At 34.8% G+C, this 21,580-nt stretch overlaps 1 protein-coding gene across 1 annotated transcript in view; it reads left to right on the top strand.

Moving 5' to 3' along the window:
* Positions 1 to 21,580, top strand: part of MLIP (muscular LMNA interacting protein) — a 249,045-nt gene that overhangs the window by 128,651 nt on the left and 98,814 nt on the right. The window contains 5 exon segments of the mRNA XM_010363869.2: positions 333 to 404; positions 11,741 to 11,806; positions 11,890 to 11,973; positions 12,113 to 12,172; positions 21,250 to 21,294. Of these exon segments, the coding sequence (XP_010362171.2) occupies positions 333 to 404; positions 11,741 to 11,806; positions 11,890 to 11,973; positions 12,113 to 12,172; positions 21,250 to 21,294 (327 nt within the window).

Genomic DNA, 21,580 nt, shown 5'->3' with positions numbered 1-21,580 from the left:
TGTATAGAATAGTACTCCTATGAGGGAATGCTGCTAATGAAAAATTTATATATAACTTTGTGTAAAGGAAGTTTTTAAGTTCTGAAACGGAGTGGCATATAATTGCCTGTAATCTCTAGGCTGTTATTTTACTGTGGCATTTCTTTGCTTCTCATTCTAATAAAATATTAACATGGTAAGCTAATTGTTTCTGTCAGAAACAAGTTGTTCAGCATAATAACCATTTTCTTCATTTGAAAACGTGTCATTTAACTTGGTAGAACTCTCTGAAAATTATGTCATATTCTTTCCCATTTTCATCTCTACTCTTGCTTTCTGGTTGCCCATTCTAGCAATACAAGACCAAGTCAAGCTACAAGGCTTTTGCAGCAATCCCTACAAACACATTGCTTTTGGAACAGAAGGTCAGTGTTGGCTCAAAAACAGTGAATTTTACGTTTCTAACGTGATTTTTTAAATGTTTTCTAAAATTTCTGTTGGGAAGATTTCTGTTTTAAAGTTCTGCCTTTACTAAAATAACATTCCGTTCTCAGTTTAGGATGATGTGGTGAAAACATTTTGGTGAATATAATTGTAGGAGATATATACAATTATATTATATATTGTGAATATAATTTATCACTAGAGGCTGAATATGAGCCTAGAGATGTTTAATCCACTGTCAAGCTGCTTTGGGAAACTTGATTCAGATTTGGATAAATCCTTGTTCTTTGGAATTTTAAATAATTATTATATTCAAAAACTTTCATATCAAGAACTTTCATATCTATCCATATTGATCAAAAGAATTGGGGTAAAATGGGATTATTTGTGAACAGTTGGCCACATTGGTTGTTGACTGGTAAAGAGTTGGTGACTAACAGTGGCTTCCACCATTGTACTATACTGATACTCAGATATTATAGCTGAGCATTCAACTCAGCCTCATAGATTCCATTGTGGACTAAACCTCTTCACACATCCATTCTTGCCAGCCAGTGGTCCCACTTTCATCAACAGAAGGGAACACTGAGATGACTGCTGTCAGTGACCCAACTGCTTTCACACGGCTCCAAGAGATTTTTGCTTTGCTATTAAGGGTCATTAATAATAAAATTATAGGTTGTTACATAAGTAGGTAAATTAAATTAAAGCCTCTTGTTTAATAAGCATGTTATGCATGTTTATATGAAAGCCAAATAGAGGATTGATATCAGAATCCAAGTGAAATGAGTTACCAAGTCTGTGAAATTATCCATTTCATATATTACTTTTATGATTATGTATTTAGTCAATTTATTTCTCAATGCACTAAGTCCATTTTTTTTCTGTGTAATTATGGAGTTTCAAGACTGTTACTATCATTTATCGAAATGTTGTTTGCCAACCAGGTGGTATTTTGATCACTGGTTTATAAATCTACATTCTTATTCTTTTAGCATGATCTGAAGAGTAAAACCTTTGTATGATCTCTTATCTAATAAGTAGGAATTGTTAGTGGGATAAGTAGTGTATAGGTATACATTAATTCCAAATTATAAACAGGTAGTGTCCAATCTATGTTCTGTATATGTAAGTGCTTTGAACTGTAGGTTCACTAGGCTGCAGGAAAATCTGCAGCTTTTTCCCTAGCATCTCTCCTGAATTTCTACCCCTTATTGCCTGTTAAAAGATGAGACGGGACTACAACACGGATTTCAGGAGACTTCAGGAGGTTGTGGAAAGGGACACTTTTCCATTGCCCCTTATTCCACACTCTAAGGCCATAATGGTGGGAGGTGGTGGCAGAGTTCCCACACCACAGACTCTCTGCCTATTTTGGATGACTATTTCTGGAAACTTGTCACAAGTGTGTGCTTTCACAGATGTGGGAGAATCACTCTCCATCAGCAGTGAGACAAAGAGGAGTTGAGGAGCCTACTTTCATCCTCATCCTTCCCTTATACTTATCTCACCTCATCTAGTCACAGTCTCCTGGAACTATGTTCTGCTACTATGTAAATTTCCTATTTAGAAAAATGAAAGGTAATTTTTCTGAAAGTCTTCTGTGAGATAAGACTAGATGTCAGTACTGTTTCCAGAATCTCTGTCCATTAGGATTGTTTCCAGAATTCTCTTCCAATTAACTAAATTATAGAGTTTATAATGTATTCATTAGTCAGTAAAGATGAAGAGTCATTAGTTTAATTTCCAATTTTATTAGAAACCCATTTCATAAATGTGTATGGTGGCATTGATGTATATTTAACCTATTATACAAGTTCATGTGCAAAAGATTTTGTGTTTTAAATTTTAAATAAAACGTTCTGTAGGAAAATTATTTCTATTTTTAGTACAAAAATATAAACATGACATCTAAATTTAAAATAATGTTATTTCAGAGGGGGCTGAATTATTGTATAAGTACTAATGTAGGTTATTGTCTCTTGGCTAGTATAGTTTTTGGACCATAAACATTTAACTTATTCAAAGGTCTCAGATATGATGTGAATTTTTTTTTCTTTAGGCCCTTTAAATTATTCCACATATTTTCTGCAGGCTTTCCCATGTTATGTGTTCCTCAATAAGAAACTTTACTTTGTAAGAATTTTAAAATATCAAAGCCTTATCTAAAGATTTTATGAGTTACCTCCATTTTCAATGATATTTTTTGAATGCTGTTGTATTGCTCCTTTCGGTGTTACAGTTTTAAAAAATCAATCTGACAATTTAATCCTTTACACCTATCTGCATATACAATAGACTTTATCTTAATGCCGTTGACATCAAATGGATTTATTTCTGAATTGAGTGAGAAAATTCGGACTATAATCTTGAGGAACTCTTCTATTTATGGAAGAATAAAAATCTTGCAATGTTTTAAATCACAGAAGGTTTTCTGAGATCTCTTTGATGTAACACAGAACACCACAATTCAGGGGTAGGGTCATGTTGTAGATTCATTATAATACTTGGCTAGGGTCCATGCTGTGGAATGCCTTGAAGCTGGAGCGAACAAAAATAATTCATGTCTTAGCTATTTCAACAATTATCTCTCCAATTGGAGTATACCCATGGTGGGTATCTTATGCCACATTCTGTTCTACAGCATATAGTATAATTAATGAGAAACCAGATTTACTTTTTAAAAATAATGCTATTTTTAAAAACAAGATTTTCTCCGAATTGAAATACAAGCATCCCTTGTAATGAGACATTAAGCTCTCATTGAATTACTGGATTGGTTTCAGTTTTAATCAACCCTGGATGAAGCCCATCATTCTTAAAAGAGTACACTTTGTTGGCAGAGAACATGAGGTTTCTGGTACTTCTGTTCTGTAATTTATTGTCTGCATCAAAATTTAAATTTATATCTTATTCCATATTCTATCATTTTCCCCCTGTGAACCTTTAAGAAGGAAGCATTTGTAGCTTAAGTCTTAAATAAGGATTTATAGGGAGAGAGAAATGTAAGGTATGATTTTTATTGTGTTGGCTTCATCAGGGTCTTTGGCTTAATCTCCTGCCAATAATCATCTTCTCCAAGAATCACATGAGGATGAAATACAAATGATTATAAAGTAATCAGATTACTTTACATTGTGACTGTCCATAGACTTTATTACATTATGTTCAACAATATACTAAGGTCTGTAGATAAAATAACTTTGATATGGACTTTATTTTTAGTCTTTGTATTAGTCTGTTTTCACTCTGCTGATAAAGACATAACTGAGACTGGAAAAAAAGAGGTTTAATTGGACCTACAGTTCCACATGGCTGAGGAGGCCTCAGAATCAAAGGCACTTCTTGCATGGTGACAGCAAGAGAAAATGAGGAATAAGCAAAAGCAGAAACCCCTAATAAATTCATCAGATCCTGTGAGACTTACTCATTATCATGAGAAGAGCAAGGGGAAGACCAGCCCCCATGATTCAATTACCTCCCTCTGGGTCCCTCCCACAACACATGGGAATTCTGGGAGCTACAATTCAAGTTGAGATTTGGGAGGGGACACAGCCAAACCATATCAGTCTTGATGTGTGTATTGCTGTCTTTTTCAGAGAATGTTAAAGGTGTCTCTTTCATTGAGTAGTTTTTCTTCTTATCATCTGAGTCTGACAGCAATAGGTAAAAAGTTAAAATTAAACTGTTTGGCACATATTAATATTCCAAGTAAATAGATTATTATTTTTATCATGTAATTGTTAAATGAGGAGAGAATGAATGAAGAAGTATTTCCATAAAATCAAAGAATATGCATCTTTATTGTCTTACCAATGGTTAATATTTTTCCATGAAAATATAAATTTTTTCCTTGAAAGTAATTTAAATTCTCTGTTTCCTTCCTCATAAGTATTTCTGAGCATAAAATTAGGGCTGGGGCTAGGTACAATGTTCCTAATAAATGGCGTTACTGTCTGCCATTTTCATGATACATTTGATTCATAAGAAGTGTGTACTTGACAGAAGAATTCTGGAGCAGCTCAGTTTTATATATAACAAAAAATAATTACAGGTTTAATTATTTAAATGGAAAGTTATAGGGTAAACATCTTTCTTTTGGTGCAAGGAATATAAAATTAGTTATTTTAACAACTAATACAAATGATGGCATAAAAAGAGAAAGGTAAAATTGTGATATATCCTGTCAGCTGTCAAGTCTATTTATTCTAAGTTGCCTCTTTGATTTTTTGTTTCATTTTTTGAAATGGGGTCTTGCTATGTTGCCCAGGCTAGATTTGCACTGCTAGTCTCAAGCAATCATCTTGTCTCAGCCTCTTGAGTAGCTGAGACTACAGGTACACACCACCACACCCAGCTAAGTTGCCTATTTAATTTTTTAAAGCATGAGTTGCTAAACTCCAATCTTATTAAACGTGTCCTTAGGTGAGAATATTTTAAAATCTCTTTATGTCTTAGCAGGGTGTGATGGCTCATGCCTGTAATCCCAGCACTTTGGGAGACGGAGGTGAGTGGATCACCTGAGGTCAGAAATTTGAGATCAGCCTGACCAACATGGTGAAACCCTGTTTCTACTGATAATACAAAAGAAAAATTTAACCAAGTATGGTGGCAGATGCCTGTAATCCCAGGTACTCTGGGGGCCGAGGAAGGAAAGTCACTCGAACTCGGGAGGTGGAGGTTGCAGTGAGCCGAGATTGCGCCACTGCACTCCAGCCTGGGTGACACAGTGAAACTCAGTCTCAAAAAAAAAAAAAAAAAAATTCTTTATGTCTTAAAAATTTAACAAAACCTTATTGCTAGTTTAGCACATAACCTATGTTAGAGAAACATTGCTTAATTTAGATTTTAGTACAAGAGGCAAATGTGTTCCCAATTTCTTTAAAAATGGAGGAGAGTCCAGGACTCAAATCTATGGTAGATGGTTCTCAGGTAGTTGTCTACTGTGTGCATAATTTTAAAAAAATTATCAAATTGTATTTAATTATGCATATTTACTGCTTTCTTTCTTTATCTTGAACTTTTTGAGGAGATAGATATACTATATTCTTTACTAAACATTCATTGAATAAATGAGTTTAGTTTGGGGCCATATAGGTCTGTAAAATTTCCAATTGTATTCCACAGGTTCTTAAGCATATAAAAATAAAGTAGACTACTGTATGCCAATCAAAACAACAATAGCAAAGGGTCTTTCTTTAGGAAAGAATAAGCCTCATCAATTCTACTTCCATGGAAAAGCTTATAGAATGGTCTTCTGCTAGAAGGGAAGTAAGCCAGCACCTTTTGAAGATTAGACAATACAATCACAATGACTACCATATTGAATACTCTAGTGTATCAGATATTGAGCTAAGTGTGCTTTCATCTTCACAACTCTGTGAAGAACTTAATGCTCAAAGAAGCCAAGTAAATTCCCTAAAGCATCAAGGTTACTAAGTTGCTAAATTGGACCTCAGAGGAGCTCTGATTGGCTCTCAGCCTTCCCTGTTCCCCACTTTACAGTGACATCAGCTAACTACAGTGAATTATTGAGAGGGATGTTGATATGGGATCCCTGCCTACAACACTTGTTTTCATTGCTTGGTAAGATATATTTATATCTTCATTAAATGAGAGCAACAAGAGTATTTTGTTTTTATGTGGAAAAATTAAAAGAAAATGGGAAATAATGTGGCTCTGAGATGACTTGAGAGAGTGATGGATTACAAACCAGCTCAATTCGTTGAGCTACTGAAAGAGATGAGGCAAATTACAGTGAAGGAGGTGCTTCTGGAAATAAAGAACACCCTTCTGCCATCCTTAATTAAGTGCAAAAAAAGTATAGATTCTCCTACCATTGAGCTTTGCTGGAATGTGTTTGAAACTCGTTGGAATGGTTTGCAAAAACTCCCTTCTCTGTAGGAGGAACAAACATTTAACTTTCCAAAGCTCTTGGGAGTAAAATCACCAAGTAGAGTTTCTTCAGTTCTTGATATTTTTAAACCAATCATGTAAAAATATTTTACTGGCAAATATTCCTAGATCTTTAAAGTAACCCTACTTTATATATCTGCAAGCTCCTTTGGTTTGCAGTGTCCTTTTTTCCGTTCCTCCAGAGGTGAATGTTATTCAGACCTGAATCCCCAACTAGACAATCAAAGTGAGATTCATTTTTCTAACAATATCTACTATCCTACAGATGGTTTTGTATTAGTCCAGTAAGTATTTTGTAGTCCTTGGGGGATTTATTCTACCAAATAGCAGGTCATATTAACAAAGTATAGGAGAATTTAGGGTAAACATAATTTTGGGGGGTTGATTTGATCATTACTAAAATCTAATAACTCAGGAATGAAAATTTTGAAATTCAATCAAATAGATAGTCTAGGTATAACAAAAAGTTTACAGATTCTGTTAGATCATTCTTCCTCTGGAGGCAGTTTACTTTCCAACTCCTGATTTTTAGAACTTCATCCTATATTTTAAGGGAGCAAATTAGACTAACTCAATATATTTGAGTAAAAAGTGTTTGCAGTTTCGTCAGAGGCACTCATAACTGGGAATACCTATTACAGTTTATTGGCATACTTTTATACAAGGACTTTGATTTACAGAGATTTTTCACATTTCTTGTCTCTGAATTTTAATGTAGTGTTAAGTTCAGAAGCTATTTTCTGCTATGAGATTTATTTGGTGTCTTTTCAAAAGCTGGGCCCCAAAGTTGGCCCTTCTGAACAAACCACCAGCACTTCTAATGAGAGTATTTCTGATTATTTGTATTTGTTAAGAATTCTTTAAGATGAATGAGCTCAAAGAATATTCCATTTATGCCTCAATTTCTGTAGTCCAATTTGGTAGAAAATGTACATTTTTAATAGCAATAATTTATTAGATAATATTTTAAGAGATTTTTACCCAAAATGAATAAGTCTAGATAAACAATATATTCCTGTAGGCTAGCTTGCCAAAAAGCAATCTCTGGTCAGAATTCTTACTAATGGAGATTTAAAATATGTGTTTAAGAGAAATTTTTGGACAATAGGAAAAGAACTAGAAGGAGTGTATATCACAATGATACATCTGACAAGTAACTCACAGTCAATTAAAAAAATCAATTCTAGTAAATTTCAAGACTATTTAAGTTCAAAATAAGACCCCATCCAATTTTTAAAATACAGTCTGAGTATTTTGTGCCATTTCAAAATTTTAGCATTACTGACCTAGCACAAGTTATCTTCTATAGTTTTCCAACGGACCTGAGTAGATAGTTCTGTCATTCTCTGAGTGAATGTCAATTATCACAAGTAACCTAATAAAAGTTATGTTTGCCAGCAGTAAGTTTCCACAGACTAATTAAAATGTTAATCTTAGTTGGTTTAGGTTGAAAAAGGAAATAATCTCATTGCACTAGCATTGATTATATGCTCAAATCTTTGATGGTAAACAAATTTAGCTGTAATATAGAGAAAGATACAGTTTATTTGTTAATTAAGTTACTCAAAGAGTTTAAATCACTTCTCTAGAGCATTTTACCAGGAAGTATTTAAATCATATTATTTCTATGATTCATTTATTAATTTAACTTAACTTCATTTATTCATTGGTTTACCCAGTGATTCATCATAAAGACCTTTACTGAGCACCTATCATATTCTTTATCCTGGGCCTACAAAGATAAATATCATATTTTCTGTAGTCTATTAGGACAAATAGCCCAGTAGGGTAGAGATATAGTTTAAAAAGTAATTATGATACAATATACTTAAGATATGTGCAAAGTGATATGGTGCCCCAAACAGAGAATGGCTGACTTTGCCTAGTGTTAGGCCAAGAAAGATGTTATAAAGGAGTTTGATTTGGATCTTCAGGATGAATAGGAATTCTCTAAGTGAACTGAGAGTGGATCTAGGAAGAGTTAATTGCATGTAGTTCAAAAGATCACCGCAAGTTCAAAGAATTCAAGTGGTTCTTTGTGGTTGAAGAGCAGCCTTCAAGTGAGGAGCATAGGAAAGGCATTGTTGGAATGGTGAGCAAGAGACAGAACAGAATCCCCTCCTGAGGAGCTGGCTGTTAGTCCTGATCTTTAATTTATGACATTTTTTGTCTCCATAATTTTCACTTTAGTAGAGGTCACATGTGGTATGAGACCTAAAATTAAGGCCCAATATTGTGTGCTACCTTGACATCTGCTAGCATTGAGAGAGCCTCAAATGGCCTAATTGCAAGTTCCCCTCTTCACTCCGCTCCTGCAGATACGGTTCTTTAGCCAAACAACCCTCCTTATCCAACTGACCAGGTGCAATTCCTGCGTATACCTTAGTAATAGGTTCCAGTTCAAACAAGCCAATCATATCCTTTGGTGGAACCAGGGGCACATTACTCTCTGGATACCCACAACCCCTGGTTGTTCCTTATTGTGACGTCCATGTGGCCCTACATGTTTTGTGATGTCCCCCTTCCCTGGACTGTGAGTATATGTGACTAATAAACTGTTGTGAATTTTATCTGTATAGTGTCAAGGGTTATGTAACCATCTATCCCTGTAACACAAGGAAAGGAACCTCCCCACCATTAACAAGGTGAACAGGAGATGATTGAAACAGCATGCCAGGAAAATATTAAACCATCTGAACACCAGTGAAGAGTTATTTTTGTGAAAATTTCAGTTCCCTGCCAATCATTTCTCATGATTAATCATAATTTTAAAGAATGAAGAAAGAAAGCACAATATAGATTTTGTTATGGTAAGAAAGAAGCAATCTTGAATGTTTTTATTAGGTTATCATAAAAAACCTTCCAAATTGTGTTACTTAATACAGAAAAGTGGATTTTGAAAACAAAAATTTCCAGACAATATTTACCTGTATGAGCTATTGAAACATGGAATAGTAAAATTTTATCTTTTAAAGTCACTTTTCTGAATTCTTAGGGGTATATGCCATGCCAAAATGGCAGTTCTAGCATCTGAACCTGGTAATTCCCAATTCTTAGGGGGTATGTCCCGTGCCAAAATGGCAGTTCTAGCATCTGGACCTCGTACCTCTTGGTCAAGGCTAATAGTTCTGGATGGAGATCCCTGGTTGTTAGAAGGGGGAAAAGAGATTTTGATGAGCAATGGATTCCATGGTTTCACAACTGGCATAACACCTTCTATCAGGATATATCTACCTCAGAATGGGAATAAAGAAATGAGAAATAGGAGGTAAATCTAAATAATAGGAGAGGGGAACCTGTAATTCTAAAAAGTTATATGATACATGACAATAGAGAACTGAGTCTTTCATTTGCTTGTTTACAAATCTACCAGAACACATATATTCAAGTGACGATATTTCTCTTGAAAATAACTGCATTGTGCCTACAATTGCTTATTGCATTTTTGGTAACCTTTTATAACTGTCTTCAGAACTCATGGCATATATTTTTTCTGTAACCTTTCTGGCTGTAGATTTTCAAACTTTGAAAGTATACTGAAACTAGATTGCTTGAAAAACTTCCTGTTGTAAAATACCTATAATTGAGGATCAATTTAAAAAATGCATTAAAAAACAAGTCAAACCACATGAAATTGCCATCTTGGCAAGTGTTTTTCAGCTAAATACTGACAATTTTGTGTGTGTTCAACCCAGGATAATGCTGAGTTCACACACACACACACACACACACGCACACACAAAAGGGGGTAGGGGAAATCCCCAAGGGTCAAATACTAAAAGCAGGCTGAAATTCAGAATATTTATCATGGTGCTGATGCTCTGGTAAGATAGAGAATGGGAATTGCATCCCCATTAAGAAGTCAAGATTTTTGAATTGTTACACTCTCAGTTGCAAGAAGAATGATAACATTTTTATTTTTCAAAGGGAAATGACAATCCTGCTTTTTTATTTTTATTTTTTTAGAGACAGTGTCTTACTCTGTTGCCCAGGCTGAAGTGCAGTGATGTGATCAGGGCTCACTGTAGCCTCGAACTCCTGGCCTCAACTGTCTTCCTGCCTCAGTCTCTCAAGTTTCTGAAACTACAGGTGTATGTCACCACATTCAGCTAATTTTTAAAAATTTTTATAGAGATGGGTTCTCACTGTATTGCCCAGGCTATTCTTGAACTCCTGGGTTCAAGTGATCCTTCTGCCTCAGCCTCCCAAAGTGCTAAGATTACAGGTGTGAGCCGCTGTGAATGGTCATAACATTTTCTTATAGCAATCTAGGCTTAGGGTAGGAAAAAATGACCTTTAGTCATGAGCCTACCCTGAGACAGGTTTGAGATTTAATTTATACAATCTCTGTGATAAAGAAAATATGTGCTGAAAATCGAAATTTGAATTAATTTTAAATTAGCTTGCCTTATTCTGCTTCTGCAAATATAGAAGTAGCTTGTATTGGACCAACTGTTTTACAGATAACAATGATAAACTCTGGATAAGAATATAAAAAACTATCTGAAGGTACTGAAGCATGACCAAGGCAGGTAGAAACTGCAGTAGAGTCAACGCTTGCAAGAAAAATATGGCACTAGGTTGGTTTCTAGATTTTATAGTTTTTCACCTTATAGGTAGTCCCTTGTCTGGTCACAATGAAGTAGTGAAAATTCAGCAACAACCCAGCAGACTTATTAGATGAGAAAACAGAGAACAGTGTAAGGTCATACAGAAACTAGAAAGTGAGGGGAGAATCTGGAAAAGAGAGTACCAAATGGAGCCCTAAAGGTTGTGGATAAACTCTGCCCAAATCTCTGGATGACTATTGAATGTGCCCATTAGACCCAGCAGAGGAGAAAACAATGAAATAGAGATTTTGCCTAGTTCCCATCATTAGGGAGACAGGGAGTTTGAAGCCAAATTGGTCGTATAAGCAAAAAGAACAAAGCCGGAGGCATCACACTACCTGACTTCAAACTATACTACAAGGCTACAGTAACCAAAACAGCATGGTACTGGTACCAAAAGAGATATATAGACCAATGGAACAGAACAGTGGCCTTAGAAATAATGCCACACATCTGCAACCATTTGATCTTTGACAAACCTGATAAAAACAAGCAATGGGGAAAGGATTCTCTATTTAATAAATGAAGTTGGGAAAACTGGCTAGCCATATGCAGAAAACTGAAACTGGACCCCTTCCTTACACCTTATATAAAAATTCAATCAAGATGGATTAAAGATTTAAACTTAAGACCTAAAAGAAAAATGTCTTCATGTTAAAGAATAGTTCATCAAATACTTCAAATATTTTTTCTTGGAATATTAATACATACAAGGCTTTCTTTGAAGAGACTTTTCTACTCCAGTTATATGACTAGAAGCCTCATATAAGAACTATTTCATTTATCACTAGGCACTAGATGAACCATCCAAGACTGAAAGTGTCTCCAAGGACAACACATTAGAACCACCAGTGGAGGTAATAACTTCAGATTACCCCTGCTTTTGGTATGCAATCCCAAAACTTGTTGCTAACCCAGTACCTGGTTTCAATTCTTCCAGCTGTATTTCCCTGCACAGCTCAGGCAGCAAACTGAAGAGCTCTGTGCTACCATTGATAAGGTCTTACAGGATTCCTTGTCTATGGTAATGCCTTAGACTAGAATGTGCAATTCAAACATTTGCTTTGCTTCTCTTCATTTTCCTCTACTTCAGTATGATGCCTCACAGGCTTGTTCTTTTCTTTCCTTTTCTCTTCTTCCTTCCTTCCTTTCTTTTTTTTCAGCATTCTTCTGATTCTCCTTCAAGGTCCCCAAAGACATTGTTGGGTTCTGACACAGTCAAAGTATGTATGTATTTAATATAATTTATGGAACCGTAAGATTTATTAGATCAATGATTTCCAAACTGCAATCAAGGTCCAATAGTGAATTGAGAAATAAATTTAGTGAATAGCAATCAGTCTTTTTTGTAGAATTTTAAAGATAGCAAATATTAGACTTGGTTTCAAGTAATGTGTAGGTTTTGTTGACATTTGATTACATGTACACATATAATGCAAGGTAAGTGTATACAGGGTTGCAAAGTAAAATCTATTTCTGTGGGTCAAGTTCAAAACAATTTGAAAGCCAACATATTAGACTATTTTTTTTTACGTTGACATTTAGAATGTATAATTTGTGGCTCATTCTCACTCAAATTATAGATTCAATATTTATGGAATTTATAGTCACTTGAAAATAGAGAAGTAAAAAATGAAGTAGACTAAAGTAAAATTAGTCTAAGAGGTTTAACAGAAGTATTATTTCTAGAATTTCTTTCTTTTTGCTGGTTGAATTTATTTCATTATTCTTTGACTCAAAGGGAAATAAAACTGGATATTTTAGATTGTTAGAGTACTACTAAACTATTAATTGTTGTAATTGTGTACGTATTTCCTTCTTATAAAATAGTTATTTTCATTTGTTATTATAAAATACTACATTTCTCCAAATTATTTTTTTCAAACACTTAAGCTCTACTCATCCAAATTTCAAAATGCCTATGATTTTTCCTTTACTGATAATTGTTACTCATTAGTTACTGTTTTTCTTTTTTTTGGTCAGCCTTATTTATTTATTTCCTTGGAATTAGTATACTTTTTTCCTGTCCTTTCTTAAAACATGGGACACTGTGCATCTAAAGTAATTTTCAAATGTACAGAACTATACATAATGAGAAGAGTAATCCTAATTTTCAATTGGAATATTATCAATAAATATCCATTAGTAATTACATATAAAACCCAGTAATCAATTATTATCATATTAATTATATTTTAGCAGAGGACCCACAAATGGATAATTATAATTTCTGTATTTGAAGTCTATTTTGTTGTATATCCTTTAAGCCTTTTAATCTAAAACTTTGATTTGTCAAAGATATTATATCAATTTTAAAATATATATTTTTTCTTATTTCATTTGTTGAACATGTAAAAGACCTGTATTATATTAAACATAACGAGAATGGGATTTAAGAAGTTATATATGAATAATAATCTACATTACTGGTTTCTTTAACAAATGTTTAATGCTTATGGTGTTAAAAAAAAAAACCTGGTAATTTAGGCCACTTCATTCAAGGCAATTTTTTCATTCAACAGGTATTTATTAAGCACCTACCATAAGTTTGGTGCTGCAAGGCACTAGGAACATAAGCAAGGCTGAGTAACCTAAGGCACATGCTTTGAATGTAGTGATCAAGGGGTAGAATTCAAGCTGAGACCCAAAGGTGGAAAAGAGCCAGCAACAGAAATTTTGATCAGGAATAATAGCTTTCAGGTACAGAAACAGGCATGTGTAAATTTCCTGAAGCATGAAAGAGCTTAGTGTGTATGAAGATAAAGAAGACAGCCAATGTGCTTGCTGTACACCGAGCTAGGGATGAACAGTGCAAATGATGTTGAGAAACTGGGTTAAGCACAGTAATTTAAACACTTATTTGCTATGGTATGAAGCTTTTATTCCAAAGAAAATGGGGAGACATAAAACCATGGTGGGAATAACATGAAACTATAGAAGACGATCAATAGGGCTGCTGTGAGGAGGCTCCTGCAGTCAGGGAAAGAGTTAGTGGTGGTGTGGTCTGAATAGTGTGGGTTCAGAAGAGCTAGAGAGAAGCATGACCGTTTGAGGCTTGCCGAGAGTTTGGGTGCGGGTAGTGAAGGAGAGAGAAGAATCATGAATGAACTACAGGTCTCTGCTTTGAAGATAGACAACAACGAAGGAAGAGCTGTATAGTGGCAGGCAGAGGGTTATGTCAGTTTTAGACAAGGATGAGTTTGAAGTGCTTATCAAGAAAGCTTAAACCTGTGTGTTTGAAGCTGATCGGAGATATTTGAGGGTCATTTGCACATAGACATTGTAAGTGTCCTGTACAGAGCTCCAAGGAACATAACAGCACAGGTCTGGAAAAGGAGATGGAGAGCCAGTAAATGATAACGAAAAGTCTTTTATGGTAAGAGGAAAGTCAGAGCAGTGTGATATCATGGAAGCTATAAGAAGAGAGTGTTTCGAATATAATTATGTTGACTGCGGCCAAGGGTCAGAGAAAGATAAGTCTAAAGGAGTGTTTATTAGATTTGACTTGTATATTTTGAAACCATATTGCTGGTGCTTGTGTGTTGGCATTCATTCCCGTTTTTGAGTTTTTAGAAGCTTTATCGGCGTATATAATCATTTTTTAACTTAAGGTTTTCCTCTTGAGTATTAATATAGTGACTTTCTATTTATGATTTTTAATTGTTGTTTTCCTAGATGTATCATTTACTGTTACTTTACTTTTTTTATACCCTTTTGTCTAATTTTCTTCAGAACAGTGTATTTCTGGATACAATTTTTAGTCAATCAGATTCTATTTGCTAGGGACCTTAAGACACTTATAATTATTGCAATTCTTGTTATGTTAGGGTGAATTTTTGCTATCTTATTTCGTGTTTTCTATTTAAAATGTTTTTATTTCTCTTTTTTTTCTGCTTTCCTTGGGCAATTTTGATATTTACTAGTTTAAACATCTTGAAAATTTTACTTTATATCTTGTTACTTCTGGTAGTTACATGTACATTCTTAAAGACAATTATTATGCTTAATTTTGTATCAATTTTAAAATGTATAAATGTCTTTCCCCAACATTTTGTAAGCACTATAGCACTTTTCACTTTCTACTTGTTTTTAATCAACCTGTATATAAAAACACAAGCACATACATATACAATTTGTTAGTATTGTTTTGAACTTTATGTCTGAACACTTCTTGATCTTTCCTTTGTTTAGATACTTATTTCTGATTTAGATCCTTATTTTGCACACATTCAAAGCTTTTTCCTGGGTTTATTGTTTTTCTTGTTGGAATCCTGCTTCAAGTTGTATAAAGCAAGATCTTTTTGTGTAGATTTTGTGAGCCCTGTCCATAATAACATCTTTATTTTGCCTTTTCATTTAAATTATAGTTTTGCTGCAAATAAAATTGTAGGTCCTCTTTCTTCAACATTTTCCCCCTAGGTTTCTTCTTCTTCAACAACATACTTATGAATTATTTTGTCAGCATGATACTTGTTCCTCTACTATAGAGTGATCATTTACAGAATTGCTGTATAAGCTTTTAAAACTTTATGTATGATCTTACAGATATTTTTTATGATGTATCTAGGTATGCATTTTTTTTCTTGTGTATTTTGATTGTTACCCTTTACGACCTTTCATATGAAGTCTTCGATCTTTTCTTTCCCTTACATTCTCGGAAATTTTTAATCATTATTTTTGCAAACATTTATTCCCACATGGGACTCTTATAATACTGATTTTGTCACTTTTGATTCTGTATTTCATGTCTCTTACTCTTCATATTTTTCTATTTATTATTTTCTAATTCCTTCAAGAAGAATCCTTGATCTAATATTCCAGTTCAAGATTTTGTTCAGTATCTATTCTTTCCTTCAATTGCTGTATTACATTCTTTGTTGAAGCTGACATAGTTTTTTCTTCTAAATAAGATTTATTGAGGCATAATGTAATCCCTGTAAACTCCATCCTTTTAGTTTACAGTTCTGAGTTTTGACAAAAGAATCCAATCATTGCCGGGCGCGGTGGCTCAAGCCTGTAATCCCAGCACTTTGGGAGGCCAAGACAGGCAGATCACGAGGTCAGGAGATCGAGATCATCCTGGCTAACATGGTGAAACCCCGTCTCTACTAAAAAAATACAAAAAACTAGCCGGGCGAGGTGGCGGGCGCCTGTAGTCCCAGCTACCTGGGAGGCTGAGGCAGGAGAATGGTGTGAACCCGGGAGGCGGAGCTTGCAGTGAGCTGAGATCCGGCCACTGCACTCCAGCTTGGGCGACAGAGCGAGACTCTGTCTCAAACAAACAAACAAACAAAAAAAGAATCCAATCATATAATTACTACCTCATTCCAAACAAAACATTTCCATCAACTGAAAAAGTTCCCTGTGCTCCTTTTTAGTATATGCTTCCCTCCAACCCAAGTCCTGGGAAACCACTTATCTTTTCATGTGTTCCTATGCTTTTGCCTTTTCAGGAATATCATATAAATGTAATTATATAGTCTGTAGTCACTTTAGCCTTTACTTAGTAGAAGGCATTTGAAATTCATCCATATCATTGCATGGATCAGTAGCTCTTTTTTTTTTTTTTTTTTTTTTTTTTAATTGCTGATTAGTAGTCCACTGTGTGGATGTTCCATCCTTTGTTTATCTATTCACCAGTTAATAGATGGTTGGGTTATTTCTAATTGGGAGCTCTTACTAATAAAGCTGCCAAGAACGTTTGTAAACAAGACTTTGTATGGCTATATGATTTCACTTATCTTGGGTAAATACTTAGGAGTGGAATAGAGGAACCATTGTTTTCTTTTATAGCATTTAAGTTTTTCAGATGTCTTATTATGTTTCCATGGAAACTCAAATTTCCCTGAGCATGTCAGCTAAGTTGGGTGTATATATGCCTGGTTCCTGGGATGGCAGGTCCTGAATCCCAAGTCTAGCACTTGCCAATTCTGGTGAGGTTTATTTATTTATTCTTTAAGAGCAGGAGAAGCATGTGCTTCAGAAGGGAGAAGCGCCATAGTATCAACCAGTTCCCACTTGCCACTTCCTCTCCACCCTGGTGACCTTGACCCTCCTTTCTGCCTCCCTGCACCTCTGCTTATGGTATATTCTTCTCTTCCAATAGCTGTCCCAGTCATCATTGCTGGGCAAGGGATCAAGGGAAAGATTCATCAAAAGCTGGCCAGTTGTTGAAACCTGTAGTTAACTATTTTCTTCCCGAAGGCTGAAGGACCACTTTGATATTGTTTTCATTGTTACCTCTTTTTACTACCCTCAGATTTTAGTAGTCCCTCACTTCACCCCATTGATCTTATCTCTGATGTTTAAATGTGTTGTGGCATGAGAAAGCAGGGATAGAATATGTAAAAACAAAACAAAACAACTATTTTGAAATGTTTGGCTGTTAAAAGGAAAAGGAAATTAGGTTGGTAGTAAGGTCAAGAAAGAATTTTTTGTTTTGTGAAGCTGAAAATGACGGATCAAATTTGCATATGGTGGCATTGGTCTCAGCAGAGAAAGAAGTACTTATTCTAGAGAAGAAGGGGAAATAAAGGTCTGAATATTTGTGCCCCACCCACCTACTGAGAATTCATATGTTGAAATATATGAAGGTATTAGCAGATGGGGCCATTAGGAAATGATTGGGTCATGAGGATGGGGACCTTATGAATGGGATAAGTTCCCTTACAAAACAGTCCTGAGAGAAACCTCTTACCCTTTCCACCATGTAAAGACATGCAAGATGGCCTCATCTATGAACCAGAAGTGGGCCCTCACCAGACACCAAATCTGCTAGTGACTGGATTTTAGACCTCCCAGTCTCCAGAACTGTGGAAAATAAACTTCTGTTGTTTATAAGCCACTCAGTCAATGATATTTGTTATAGTGGCCCAAATGTGTTAAGACCATTTGATAATAAGCTGGAAATGTCCTTCATTGTAACAGGATGGAAAATAAAGGACATGACAGCTACAGATGCAAGAATGTTTATAGTTTGGTGGAAGAGAAATAATTTTATAACCAATATCTTTAGTTATTTCATAACTAACACCTTTCAATGAAGTAAAATGTAAGATCATTAACTCAGATTAAGGAGAGAAGGTGTGATGGGGATGAATTTAAAAAAGTTTGAAAAAGTTTATATATTCTACTTTCAATTCCTTTTCTCCAGTTTCCTCTTAAATCTCCTTTTTTTATGTCACCAAAACCACTTTTCCAAGGTTCCTGAAGTCCTCTGCATTGCAATAAACCTAGTCCTGAGTTGAGATGACAGCAACAGAATTTGAGACAGTTGCTCACACCTTCCTCTTTGATACATTTTCCCTCTAGAGTATTTTAGAATGCCATACTCTATCTGTTTTTCCTCTATCTCCCTTTTTGTTATTATTTCTTAGTCTCCTTTGCTGGTTCATCTTCTTCTTCCCAAACTGTTAATGTTGGAATGCTCTAGTCATGAGTCCTCAAACTTCTCATTTCTCTGTATATTCATTCCTTTGGTGATCTCACCCTGTTTTATGTTATAAAAACTAACTACATATATGCTGGCAACTCTATTTCTAGTCCATGATTCTCTCTCAAACTGCAGACTTCCAAATATCTACTCTTCATTTTCATTTAGACTTCTAACAAATGTCTTATCCTCAATATGCAGACAAATAAAATCTAGATTTTCTCTGACAAAATGATTCCGTATGTTGCCTTCTCATCTCCATTGGTAGAATTTCACTCTTTCATTTGCTCAAGGCCAAAAATGTTGGTGTCATGTTTTATTCTTCTCCTTCTCTCACATTTCACATCTCTTCTATAGAAATCCTGTTTCTATAGCTTCAGAATATGTTGACTATGATTATTTCATGGCTTCTGCACTACTGAGCCACCGTGTTTTGTTGGATAGTACAAGAGTTTTGTCCCTATACCTCTGACTCACAATAGTTTATTCTTAACACATGAAACGCAGAGAACCTTTTAAAGCATAAGTCAGATCATGACCTTCCTCTGTTTAAAGCCAGAAGTGCTTACACATTTCCCTCAGAATATAAGCAAAGTCCTCACAAGGTCCTGGAAGGGCTTGTATGGTCTGGTGCCCCAGTACTTCTGTGATTGCCTTTTTCTTCCAACTCTCTCCTTTACTCACTCCATCCCAGCCCACTAGCCTCCTTGCTGTGCCTTGGATGTGTCAAGCATGCTCCTGTCTTAGCACATTAGTTTCTTTTCAAATCAGTTATATCACTGATCATTTTATAGTTTCTATCATATTGTGAAAAATTTTCTGCCTTTATCTCCAAAATCATGGTTAAGTATGGTTGTTTTCAGTCTGGTTCTGAAAAGACACATTTCTTAATCTCTTTGGGTCTTTTTTTTGGTTGTTTATTATTGCCGCTCATCCTCATTCACATTGTCTTGCCTTTTTGTGTATCTGAATCTGATTGTATGCTAGATATCCTATTTGAAAATTTCTTAATAGAAATGGAGACTTCATATGATATTACCTTTCCATAGAAAGTCTTTTCTTTGTTTCTGTCAGACACTGGGAGCACTAGCAAGAAAAAACTACCTGAATTTAATTTAAGGTTCTGAGATTATTTTTTTCTGGACAGTCATCTTCAGATGATTTGATACCAGGTTGAAGACTATGTGAGTCTTCTGGGTCACTCTTACTCCTAGGGACCCAATCTGTTCTTGGCAAGTCCTGGTTGACTTTTCTCTATATATACCTGTGAGATATCAAAAGTTTGGGTTAGCTTCTCAAGCAACTCATCATTATTTGCAAACATCCCCAGGGAAAAAGCAGTTCTGAAATGCTGAACTTCTCTCTTCAGGTTCCCATCCTCTTTTGATTTTGCCCAGAAATTATTCACTCTCTTTTTAGTTCATTGATGTATTTGATTAAATATTTTTCAATATATTGGTCAGATTTTTTATTGTCCTTTATGGAAAGATTACTTCCAGTTTTCTATCCACAATTCTCAGTGGAGAAAATCCACCTTAGAAACTTTGCACTTGTTCCTTCTTGTTGGAATGCTCTTTATCTAGAATACCACACACTCAACTCCCTTACTCCTTCAAGTCTTTGAAGTCTCCTTCAAATGTCACCTTCTCAACACTGATCATCTAATGTAAAATTGTAAACTCCCAGCACTCTTGAATTCCTTAACATCTAGGTGGTCCAGAAAAATATGAGGTATTTTATAGAAGCAAATAAATTTTTATCTGGAAGCGCATATATTGCCCTAGGCTTCAAATTATTTCTACTCTTTTTCATTGCATTTATTCCTTTCTAACATATAATTTACTTATTTATGATTTCATTGCTTATTTCTCTTCTTCCAGAATGTGAACTCCTCAATGGTGGGACATTTTTGTCTCTTCTGTTTACCAATAAGTCCCAGGGGTGTAGAACAGTGACTGGCACACAGTAGATGCACAATAAATATATGTTGAGTGGATGAATGAATCAAATAGCTATTTCATCTCAGAAAGTGGGCCTACAAAAGAAAAATTTGGGGCAGTACCAAATGCACATTTGAAATTGATAATTATTAATTTAAAATAAAATTAATTAATTTATTTGAAAGAGTTTCTCCAACAATGTTTTGCATCTCAGATACAAGTATGGAGAAAAATGGATGGCAAAGCCAATTTAGGGTTGAGTTCTTTTTTTTTTGGAAGTGAACTTGTCACCAGAAGAGAGGAAAATAAAAAAATAAAAGTATTAAAATGACTTATAATATTAAATAATACGAGCTAAGCGGTAAAGCCAGAATAAAGCTGATGAAGGTCAGTGATTTGGAAGTCCCAACGATGTGGATGTTGTACTAGCAGCACTAGAGAAATGAAGATGGTGGATAAGAGGTAGAGGTCTGAGTGTGGGACATTTGTAATTGAAATTTCTGAGAGTTTCTGTTTTACTCGCGAAGGTAAAATTAAGGAGATTTCTGGGAGTGAATGATTGAAATGGAGTAGATGAGAACATCTTTGGAATTGAGGAGCTCAAAAAGTTGAAAAGACAGAGATTTCTACTTGAGTTTTGAAATAGGCAAGAATTACAGAAGAAATGTGAGGAAAGAACTATTATGATCTATGAGTTAACATCATCAATAAATAAGGAGAAATTAGCAGAAAGTTGATAGATAAAGTCAGTGAAAAGAATAATCAAGTGATATCATTTTATAAAATAATTTTCAAAAAATGATATTGTATAGAGAGAGCAATGTTTAGAAAGTCTCAATTGAGAAGAAGGTGAACACATTCCAGAAGTTGAGTCTATTATTATTTACTTTATTATTTCAGAAGTATAATTGTTTTTATTTTCGTACAGACTCCCACAACTCTTCCAAGAGCAGCTGGTCGAGAAACCAAATATGTAAGTACCTTTATAATTATACACACTGCTTTTCAAATGGGTGCCTGTATATGCTTTGGAGAGAACACAATTATACAGTAATTTATTTTTTTTTATTTTTATTTATTTATTTTTTTAAGAGTATATAATTTAAATATTCTTTTTTTTTTTATTATACTTTAAGTTCTAGGGTACATGTGCATAACGTGCAGGTTTGTTACATATGTATACTTATGCCATGTTGGTGTGCTGCACCCATCAACTCGTCAGCACCCATCAATTCATCATTTATATCATGTATAACTCC

Source organism: Rhinopithecus roxellana, chromosome 4, assembly GCF_007565055.1.
Source record: "Rhinopithecus roxellana isolate Shanxi Qingling chromosome 4, ASM756505v1, whole genome shotgun sequence".
NCBI lineage: Eukaryota > Metazoa > Chordata > Mammalia > Primates > Cercopithecidae > Rhinopithecus > Rhinopithecus roxellana.
Note: the sequence above shows the minus strand (reverse complement) of the source record. Positions and strands in the feature narration are given on the sequence as shown.